At 43.6% G+C, this 10,954-nt stretch overlaps 1 protein-coding gene and 1 pseudogene across 1 annotated transcript; one reads left to right on the plus strand and one right to left on the minus strand.

Annotated features, from left to right (window-relative positions):
* The first annotated feature begins 450 nt into the window (after positions 1-450).
* On the plus strand, positions 451-5,586 carry LOC102234311 (serine/threonine-protein kinase NIM1-like). The gene is made up of 4 exons (XM_005812442.2): positions 451-1,236; positions 2,107-2,382; positions 3,311-3,579; positions 4,727-5,586. The coding sequence occupies exons 2-4, from the start codon at positions 2,109-2,111 to the stop codon at positions 5,489-5,491; spliced, it is 1,308 nt and encodes a 435-aa protein (XP_005812499.1). The 5' UTR covers positions 451-1,236; positions 2,107-2,108; the 3' UTR covers positions 5,492-5,586.
* Positions 5,587-7,103: 1,517 nt separating this feature from the next.
* On the minus strand, positions 7,104-9,728 carry LOC102234565 (annotated as a pseudogene).
* Between the last annotated feature and the right edge of the window lie 1,226 nt (positions 9,729-10,954).

Consider the following 10,954-nt stretch of genomic DNA (forward strand, 5'->3'; position numbering starts at 1 on the left):
GACCCCAAATCCCAGAGGAGCTGAAAAGGTGGAAGCTGAAACCATCTCTTCCTTCCATCGTTTCCCCAAATCCAACATCTTTCCAACCATGGCAGAGATTTAAAGAGGAGCGGCAAAAGTAAATGAGGTGGATTAGCAGAGTGTTTGTAACAGCTGATGGTGTCAATCAGGAGAAATATCATCTATCACTCAATTAGAGATGATAATTGAATAATCATCAACTAGTTAACGATTAACTGTTTACTAAAGTAGAGAATCAGACTCTGAAAAGGATAATTTATTAAAAAACCAACATATTCAACGGAGTAATTGAGTCAAAACTGTTCAAAATATTTACACATATATACACATTTTATATTTAAGAAAAAAAAAAACACCTTTGTCTGTAAATATGTTTTAATCAGAACTGCTGAAGTGGCTGTTTAGCTTCACCAGGTTCAAATTTTATATAAAAAAGTATAGAAATTATTTAGCACCTTTTGCTATGTAGTAATTAATCTGTAATTGTATTTTTTCTTTCAGTGTTTATATGTAGAATGTGGCCATTTTTTAATCTGATCGATCGATTAATCGTCAGATTATTTGATTTCTGAGACAAACTAAACGATGAGTTAATGAATTCTCGGCGGAGCCACGTTGCTCCCCAGGTGTTCCCACCTGAATGGAGCTGCTCTCCAGCCAGGTCTTGATCTTGTTCCCTCTAATCTGTTTATCTCTGCTCTGCAGCCGCGCTCTAAACTGGACTCTCCTCTAATCTCAACGAGAACATCGGCTAATGCCGTTGCGTAACGGTTCATCTTCAGCCGAGCCTCCAGGGAATGAAACCATTTCCTCCCACACACCTGGCCTCAACCTGCATAAATATCCAGGTTCTGGTGATTTAGAAACATAAAATACAGTCAGAACCAGAAGCTTTTGTTTGTTTCGGTTTAAATGTAGCGGGTCAGAGTTGAACTCAAACAGGATTAGCGATCATGGACACCATCTTGGCCGCCGTCCTTTGCTGGAGGGATGAAGAGGCGTGGCCTGTGGCGTCGTCTCAGCCTCCTCCTCCTCACATGTCTGCCGTGTGTTGAGTCAACAGTCTACGGTTCTCTGTTGGAGAGGAAACAGGTGGAGGCGGTGAAGCTCTGACCTCAGCATGTGAGAAGGTTCTGGTTCTCTGGGTCCGTCTGGGCCGGACTGTTTGGAGAGGACTCCGTCCGTTCTGAAGAAGACGGGTGGTTTGGACATCTGGTGAGATCTTTACTTTTAACCAGGTTGTAGAAACTTGTCCTAATAGAATCCTGTGTGAGATTATTAATCTGAAGCCAAAAATAATGACACCACAAACTGTATTCCTTTATGGACTAGTGATGCTAATTAGCATCATACCTATTTTGTTATGAATACATACTAGATGGTGCATAAATACTCTCTTTATGGGTTGATTAATATGCCTCTCGGATTATATTAGAAGTGCTTTGATGCCATCTAGTGGTCGGAGTGTGAATTACAGAGTTCTGCTGATAAACACAGTAAATGATCTTAACCTTGAACTAGGTTGTGCAATAAAATATATATTTAGACTGATTAATGTCTTCCACATTTTCTATATTAAAATAAACAACATGTGATCAAAGTTCCAAAAGTTATTTATAATTTTGGGTTTGATGCATTTTAGCAACAATCGGCAACTAAGGAATAGAAAGCTGAGCTATGAGCTCATCACTTGTGGTGGATGGGATGTTCAAATTATTATTTTGGTCAATTAAGATCTGATTGACAGGAAAACACACATTTTTTTCAAATTTGATATAAATTTGAAACAATGTAGTGGAATAAAAAAAAAAACAGTTTTTGCTAACAAAACATAAAATCATAATTTACAGAACCTGTGTTTAAAGTTCTCTTTCTCTATAGTCTCCAGTCTTCCTATGAAACCACAGACAATAGTAAACTGTTAAAGTTCAGTTCAAAGCAGCCTTGACGTCCTTATAAGGACTTAAAGTAGCCGGTTTTTAAGACTTTCTGGCTGTTTTGAAGGAAAACACAAAGAAATGTCGGGTGGTTTAAGACTTTTGCACGGCTCTAGGGTTGTTGAGTCCTCCTGTGTCTGTTTCGCAGCGATGCCTGGAAGCCAGTACCAGCTGACCCGCCACAGGCTGAGCCACAGCCTGTACAGCCTGACGGACAGCTCGGACGGCGGCCATGAGGAGGAGCGGCCCGACGACTCGCTGCACCTCACGCCGCTGCAGAAGCTAACGGCGGCCATGTGCAAAGACGAGAAGACCATCAAGGAGCTGATCATCGGCCGCAGGGTGGGCTTCTACAAGGTCAGAGGGGAGATCGGCTACGGGACTTTCTCCAGGGTCAAACTGGCGTTCCACGCTCTGACCAAAGGTACCATCAGAACCTCACCTGATAATCCCATTCACAGCTCCAGTCACACATGTTATTATAGAGCTTGGATACATTAGCAATTAGCATTTTCATATTGTCCATTAGCCTCTTGAATTTCAAGATGACTCATTTTTCAAGATGGCCGCCATTTTTAACCGATTTTTGCCATAAAATGTTCCCAGTTTTAATATTTTAGATGAATTTTGTCTCTCAGTCTGTTTCAGTTTTTCTGGTTTTCTACATATTAATACTTTTCAACTTTGGTAATAAGTTAAAACATATCATGTGACAGTCGTCTTCATGGTTAGCATAGCTTCTGCTAACTTTTATGTGCGAATCTGTTTAGCGTTAGCTTTCACAAAAACATTTTTTGTGGTTAGCATTAGCTTCTGCTAACTTTTATGTGCGAAGCTGTTTAGCGTTAGCTGTCACAAAACCATTTTTTGTGGTTAGCATTAGCTTCTGCTAACTTTTTCATGTGTTTAGGAGTGTAGCGTTAGTGGTTAGCTAACTCTTTGGTTAGCTGTGTTCACCACCGGCGGTAACTACTGTGGACATATATTCTCAATTATAACCATGGCGGCCATTTTGAAAAATGTCCACCAGTAAAATGAAACAAGATGAAGAAAATATGTAGGAATTTTATTGTTGAAAACATGAAGGCTATGAAACACATTCATCCATTTAGCAATTTTAGAGTGAAAATTTAATTTTCAATGACAACCATGGCGGCCATCTTGAAAAAACAAAAAAAGATTAATAATATGGATCCAATCATGTATCACTTGACTAAATTATCAATCTGTGGTAAATATTGGCACAATTTCCTTGATGACTGTGGTGGCAGCCATCTTGCATTTTTTCATTTTTATTAATTAATCTATCTGCTGCACCACTATTAATATTTTCTCTGTTGTTCTGCTCACAGACAAAGTGGCTCTGAAGATCCTGGACCGGACGCGGCTGGACGCCCAGGCCCAGCGGCTGCTGTCCAGGGAGATCAGCAGCCTGGAGTGCCTGCAGCACCCCAACGTGATCCGGCTGTACGAGGTGGTGGACACGCCCAGCCGCCTCTTCCTGGTGCTGGAGTACGCCGGAGGAGGGGATCTGCACAATCGGATCTGCACCGAGGGGAAGCTGTGCGACAACGTCAGCAAGATCACCTTCGCCCAGATCCTCTCTGCCGTCAAATACATGGTGGGCGATTCTTCAGGAACCTTTAACCCGCTAATGTAACGTCTGTAATCGTGATCGTTCAGCATAAATCAATTCTGCGTTGTGTGAATAAAGGCCAGGAAACAGGATGAGATGAAACATTGTTTTTCTGTACGGAGCAGAATATGGACTGATCAGGAATCAGGTTCATCACCTTACGACACAGGTGTCAAACTCCAGTCCTCAAGGGCCGGTCTCCTGCAGTATTTAGATGTGCCACAGGTACCAAACACTGGAATGAAATGGTTTAATTACCTCCTCCTTGTGTAGATCAGTTCTCCAGAGCCTTAATGATCTAATTATTCTATTCAGCTGTGTTGCAGCAGAGGCACATCTAAAAGTTGCAGGACACCGGCCCTCGAGGACTGGAGTTTGACACCCCTGCCTTACGAGGAATAGCATTTCATGTTAGCATCAAGCTAATGGAACATTATTAACTGTTACACTAATCATAAACAATAGTTCTGCTAATGCTAAACCTGAAAACAATGGAAGGCTGCAGTCACACAATGCTATAGTTAGCTTCCTCCGGCTGCATTGACCAATCACGTCTTGTCACATGACACTAGAAAGCTAATGACGTCCCTTAAGCTTCAGAGCTACACACGTTTTTATGTACGTGGCTACTTAGCATTAGCTTCTGCTCATTTTTATTTGTCAGCTTTCAATAATTTTTTTATGTTGAATAGCAGCTTAATGCTAGCCCTGCTGTTTTCTTTGTGTGTTTAGCATTAGCTCTGCTAATGTTAAGCATATAAACTTACCAGATGCTAAGATTGTTGTTTGGTGAATTAGTGGTGAGTGAAGCTAACTCTTTCGTTAGCTGTGTCCTCCACTGGTAATAACTACAGTGGACACATATTTCCATTTCGGCCATTTTGAAAAATGTCCACCAGAAAAAAGAAACACAAGACCAAGAAAGCAAATGATTTTTATTGATCAGAATATGTAGGCTGTAATTTGACATGAAACAGATTAGTCTAATTGGCAACTTTAGAGCAAAATATAAAAAAGGTAATATTATTATAACAATATTATTGTTTATTGCAATAACATCTGGGAGAATTTATCGTCCAGGGTCATTTGTTATCGTACCAGTCCAACCAGTTCTCTCTGTTTTCCCCTTCAGCACAACTTGAACATCATCCACCGCGACCTGAAAGCGGAGAACGTTTTGTTCACCTCCGCCGGCTGCGTCAAAGTCGCCGACTTCGGCTTCAGCACGCGCGTTGCGAGCCGCAGCAGCTCGCTGGACACGTTCTGCGGCTCGCCGCCGTACGCCGCCCCGGAGCTGTTCAGGGACGACAGCTACCTGGGCCCGCCGGTGGACGTCTGGGCCATGGGGGTCCTGCTGTTCTTCATGGTGACCGGCAGCATGCCGTTCCGGGCCGACACCATGGGCAAGCTGCGGCGCTGCATCATGGAGACCAGCTACGCCATCCCGCCGTGGGTGCCGGGCCCCTGCCAGCGGCTCATCAGGGGCATCCTGAAGCCGGTCGCCGCCGAGCGCTACGCCGTCGACCAGATGCTGGGCTGCGATTGGCTGCTGCCCGTGGAGTTCCCCTGGGCGCTGACGCCGCCGGAGCCGCCCGGCCCGCTGCAGAGCCTGCTGGAGTCGGAGCGCGGGAACCCGGAGGACGAGGAGGTGGAGGAGGAGGTGCGGAGCGCCCTGGAGGAGCTGGGCTTCACCGCCGAACACCTCCGCAACCACCAGCTGACGGACAGCCGCAGCCCCGTCACCGGCGTCTACCGCATCCTGCTGCACCGCGCCCAGAAGAGGTGGGGCTGCGACTCGCTGCCCGTGGTCCGCGGCATGGTGAGGGACCCCAAGAGGGAGGGGCTGCGGGCCTACAGGGGCCTCAGGCACACCTCCAAGTTCTGTGTGCTGTCATAACGGACCGCTACGGGTCCGTCTGTGGCCTAAACAAATCATTCTTAGATAACAAGAGTTTAGTTTTTAAATCCAGACAAGCTGCTGCTGGCCACGCCCCCAACTCAACGTTTACACCCACGCCTGAAAATGGCTGCAAACAGATGCACAGTTACATAACTGTACATCTTTGAAAAGCAGAAGTGGAGCCTCCTGCACAGCCCATTGCATGGACCAATCACGTCTTTCTAGACACCAAGAGAAATAATTTGCCAAATAACGGCTGGGTGTTTTTTTTAAGTGCTCTGGTTTGTTTTTAGAAACATTTGAGACCCAAATGGACCAAAGAAAACCATCATCATCATCATCATCATCGCCCCTCTTAGATTCACGTTTTATACTCTGAGTTCAGCGCTGGAAACTTTTCTGTTATTTATGTGAAAGTGCCTGAAAAACGAGAAATAAAATGACTGTGAGGTCAAAGGTGAAACCTGAAATTTTAAGTGTTTTTTTTAAACCATTTTATGACATTTCCACAGAAACTGCTTCAAGGAATTAAATTCAGAAATATTTTTCCTTCCTTCAAACTGATGCTGCGGCAGGAATGAGCACCAGTAGCAGTCAGTCTTGCAGTGGCTCTGAAGAGGCCTCTGACCAACAGCTTAATATCTGGATGGCAAAAACGTAGCATTTCCTGGATGACATCATCAGTTGTTAGCTGGCTTTGCTAATCCTCCTCCTTTGCTATTGCTGCTCCTCATTAAGTCTGTTGTCTAATCGTACAGCCAGAAAGTAGCAGCTCAGGTATTGGTTTAAAATGCTAACCAGCTGTAGTCAGTTGTAAAAAAAAACAAACCAAAAAAAATGAATTGTTGCCATGGTTACACATCATAATAAATGCTCCATAATCCACTCGGCAAAAAAACATTTCTGAGAAAAGAAAAAAAACTTTCAAGCAATTTTTTTCTAGAAATAAACTTTTGAAACTTGGAAATTTGTGAGATTGATCTAAAACTTTCTATTTATTTCCTAGAAAATTCCTGAGTCTCTTTTCTTGCAAATGTTTTCTAGCAGAGGATTTTTTTTTTCTTATGGATTATTTGTTATGATGCAAAAGTTTCAAAAGTTTATTTCTAGAAAAAAACCTGAACATTTTCAAATCAACTTATGAAACTTGGGGATTTTTTATTTCATAATGTGCCGTCATTAAATGTGAGGACGTCCCAGGAATATCCAGTAAAAATTAAAGTTTCATTCTGTGTTTCTCCAGCCTGGCTGGTGCAGAGCAGGTGGCCCCTCAGGGCCCCAAACATCTGATCTGTTTACTGTCACACAGTTGGTGAAAGTTTGGTAAACAGCAGCTGGCCGGACCGAACCGAACCGAACCCTCCCTCCTGGTTTCCCTTTCTTCCCTCTGGCTCGACTCCGCCCACCTGACCCTGCTGACCCCGAGCGGCAGATGGCGCGGCGTGGCCCCGGAGACATCTGCGGGCCAGACAAAGGGCCCTCTGTGCGGAGCGGCTATTGTGTGGAGCCTCATAGAGATGCAGATGAAGGCGACGCATCAGGGAGCAAAATCACTGATCCGTGAAGAACAGAGTTTATTCATCCAGAGTGAAAACCACAAAATCATCTTCAAGGATTTTATTCAGTGTTTTTCACATACAAACATACAAAACTATTATTTCTAACAAGTTTAAAACACATCAGGTATTTTTTACAGTGTATTCAAGCTAATTCTCCAATAAGTGAAATCTGAATCTTCACAGAGAGAATAGTCAAAGGTTTAACTACGCAAAAAAAATACAAAATGGAGCAACAATTTTCATATGTTCTGCATTTTAAGTCAAAATCAGATAAGATGCTGGTTAAATAATTTAAAATTAATTTTTAATTATATCAGAATTGCAGGTCAAAAAAAAGAAAACATTCTGGTCCAGATCTTATTTCATAACCGAGTCATTTCTCTAATCTTCAGAAAAAATTTTCATTAGTAAAATTAAACAAAAACATCTTAAAACAACAAATAAAACATTTCTGCAGTTAAAAATAATCAAAAACAGCTACAATCATTTTATCTTGGTTAAATTGTTTCAAATTATATTTGCATTTACATCAGAATTAAAGACATTTTTAATTTTTTTAACAAATTTTATTACAAAGATTTTTTGTTGTTTTTATCAATAATTTAATCTTGTCATTTTCTAAAGTGAAACCTTTAGATTAGACTTTTCTAGATTAATTTTTGTCATCGTTAAACTTCTAAAGTGAAACCTTTAGAGAATTAAGACAATTCTGGAAAGTGGGAAACTTTTCCGCTGACTGCAACTGCTGCCATGTTGCTCAGCCGAAGACGAACATCTGAAAAGTCTCTTTCCAAGATGGCCGCTTCTTCCTCGGCACCGCTTCTTCTCCTGCTGCGCGTGCTTCTACGTGGCGACGTTCGCTCCGTGGGAACCACGGGACGCAGAACTCGCCTCTTCTCCTCCCTCTCCAAACCTCATCCGCACAAAGAATGAGGGTCGACGGTGTGCCGCCCCCCGCCGCGTGCCCGGCCTCGTTCGCAGAAAGAACCAGGCTCATCTTGGCACGGACGGCTGCGGGGGCGGCGGCGCTGCCGGCGCCATGCTAGCCCGGGCATGCTAGCTCCTCAGGAGCGCCCAGGAAAGAACCGGAAACGGAATCATCCCGGTCGGGATGAGGATTTCCAGGTGTGAACGGATCAGGTGAGCGGCAGAGAGCCGGGTCAGCGCTCGGGGAGGCTGATCTCAGGAACCCAGTCGTTCAGCCGCCGGCTCTCCTCGCAGAACAGGTGCAGCTTCTCCAGAGCCGTGTCCTCCCAAGACCCATCGGCCGGGTTCTGTTGGAGCGACAGGAGGAGCGTTAGCAGGGAAACGGCTGCTGAGCAGGGCCGGAGCTACAAGCCTCACAAAGTGGCCATAACACCAAAAGTATGGGGGGTTGTTCTACTGTTAGTGTCTATATTGAAAATCAGCTGCAAATGTTGGAATTTGTTAGTTTCAGTTGGGGAACAAAATGGCCGACTCAGAACTTCAGTTTTAAGTAAAAATGTGATTTAATTCTTGGAGCAGAAATGTGTAGAAGATAAAATCAAGCAATAAATGGGCTTTAATGCGATGAAGCTAACAATTTAAAATTTTTTAGAAATTTAAAATAGCTTTTTTACTGTAATAAAACAAAGGTAAGTTTGCAGAAATTAATTTGGCCAAAATATGTCTTAACCTAACAAAAAATTAATTCAGCCCAGTCACACTTTAGAGTGTAAAAATTAAATATATTCTGTAAGTTCCAGCTCATTTTCTCCTGTTATATTTGTATTTATCAGAACATTAATGTAGGATTGTTGGGCCGCAGCCCCCCGGAGCCCACCCCGTCGTTCCGCCCCTGCTCGTACCGTGATGAGGACGCAGTGCGCGTCTTCCTGCTCGTCTCCGACGATGGCGGCCAGACGCTGCGTGTCGCTGACTCTGACGATGCTGATGTCGTTGTCGAAGCAGAAGGACTGGATGAGGGTGAAGTGGATCTGCAGGGCCACATCCCACTCGAACTGCTCGTCCGTGGCCAGGACGCAGAACGACACGCTGTCCGGGTCTCTGTGGACGGAAAGAACAAACCGGGTCAGACCGGGTCGGGAACCAAACCGACCATCTGCGGATCTCCAAACTTACAGGTTCATGACTTTTGCGCACTCATAGACTCCCACGGTGAGAGACTGGTTGTCTTTAGCCGAGACCAGAACTTCCTCCAGGGCTGCGCCTGCGCACTGAGCGCGCTCGGCGGGCTTCTGGATCAGAACCTCTTCAAAAGTCATGATGCCGTCGGTGAGGATGAGGATATTCCAGGAGGAAGAAGAGCGTTTGGAGCGGAGCGGCTTCACGCGGCAGCTTTTATAGCCCCGCAGCTCGTGCGGCGCAGAGAAAGCGGCGCGCGCTGATTGGCTGCGGCTGAATGGCGCATTGATGTGATAATGCTTTTGTCTCACTTTGGCTCGTGGCAGATTGATGGGGGTCACGCGCGCTCCCCTTCTGCACGCAAACAAAAGGAAAATATTTAGGTTTCAAGTTTCAGTTGGAGCTGAAAGCAGCTTCACTTTCCCACTTCATGCACTGAAAAAAATCACAAAAATAAAACGAATTTATGTCATTTTTAATCCCAAACGACAAACAATCCGCAAAATTATCATTTTGTCTTAAAAATAAAAAAAATCTTTGCATTGATGGGGGTCAAACAAAATGAAAATATGAAGTTTGTGCAGAATGTAAACAGTTTAAAATGTTAGTTTTTGCTGAAATCTTGTTCTGCATTTCTAAAATTCATAAACATTTAACTAATTTATTTCATTTTTAAGCTCAAAAGAGTGAAATAATTGTTTTGGTCCAACCAGCTAAAACATGAAGGAAAATATTTAGTTTTTGCAGAAATATTGCCATGCATTCATAAGATTCACTAAATTAAACTGAATTTTAAACATGCATAACAACCACAAGTGAAAACTTTTCGATTTGCAACGAAAATGCAACCAACTCGGTGCATCGAGTTTTCTGCAGAATGGAAACAGTTTAAAGTGAAATTGTTGCGGATTTCTTCAAAAATAAAACATTTCCACGTCACGCATTCATAAACTTCACAAACATAAAACATTTTCCTCTCATTTCTAAGCTGTACTGACAGCCAGAATCTGTTTTTCTTGGTTTAGATGCTCCACATCTCCTGGTTTCCAGCTCATCTCTTCGTGTTTGCAGGTTTGTTGCTCAGATGGAGCCGGAAGTGAGAAGCCCCGCCCCCACGCAGGTGGACCGGACCATCTGTGGACTAGAAGCTGACCGTAAAACCACCCGCATTGTTTTCACAGAACCCCCACTTTTTATTACCCCCCCCTCTTATCTCCTCCATACAAATGCAAATGCGCAGCGCGTGCCAGAACTGAGGAAACTCCACGTGGCTCATCAGCTGTCCGTTTATTTACATCAGGGAAACTTTGGCTTTAAACTCACCACAGAGACGTTTGATTTGGAGAATTTAAAGAGTTTTGCGTGTGTTTTGCTTTACCAACATTTTGCGGCTTTCCGCATTTAGAGGTTCAAACTTTAACTCTTTCTACCGGTCGGATGGAAAAAACTTCAGTAAAAATCGGTTTTGAAATCAAATTAAATTGGATTCAACAGGATTTTAGTTCGTTTCAGAGTAAAGATCCACTTTGTCACATAAAATCTCGATAAAATGAGTCAAAAATAAACAGAATTTCAAGCTGTACTTTATCAAGGATGCGTGATTTCACTTTTACGCACGCTTATTTGGGCACCAATAGCGCAAATTCTCCCCCATATTTGCCCTTTTTTAATTTGCATACATTCAGTGAAACCCGCATCTTGCGTGAGGCTCGCCTGCTGCCGCATGAATAGCTGAGGAGGGGCGCACAGGTTGGCGCTGATTGATTCAGCGCTATTGTTCTGCGGCAGATGGAGA

The sequence above is a fragment of the Xiphophorus maculatus genome, chromosome 8 (assembly GCF_002775205.1).
Source record: "Xiphophorus maculatus strain JP 163 A chromosome 8, X_maculatus-5.0-male, whole genome shotgun sequence".
NCBI classification, from domain to species: domain Eukaryota; kingdom Metazoa; phylum Chordata; class Actinopteri; order Cyprinodontiformes; family Poeciliidae; genus Xiphophorus; species Xiphophorus maculatus.

Bases quoted from the DNA above. Each gene is read 5' to 3' on its own strand.
- LOC102234311 (XM_005812442.2), top strand. From the start codon at position 2,109: ATGCCTGGAAGCCAGTACCAGCTGACCCGCCACAGGCTGAGCCACAGC. The intron at 2,383-3,310 runs GTACCATCAGAA...TTCTGCTCACAG, and splicing joins GTTCCACGCTCTGACCAAAG to ACAAAGTGGCTCTGAAGATC. The intron at 3,580-4,726 runs GTGGGCGATTCT...TTTCCCCTTCAG, and splicing joins TCTCTGCCGTCAAATACATG to CACAACTTGAACATCATCCA.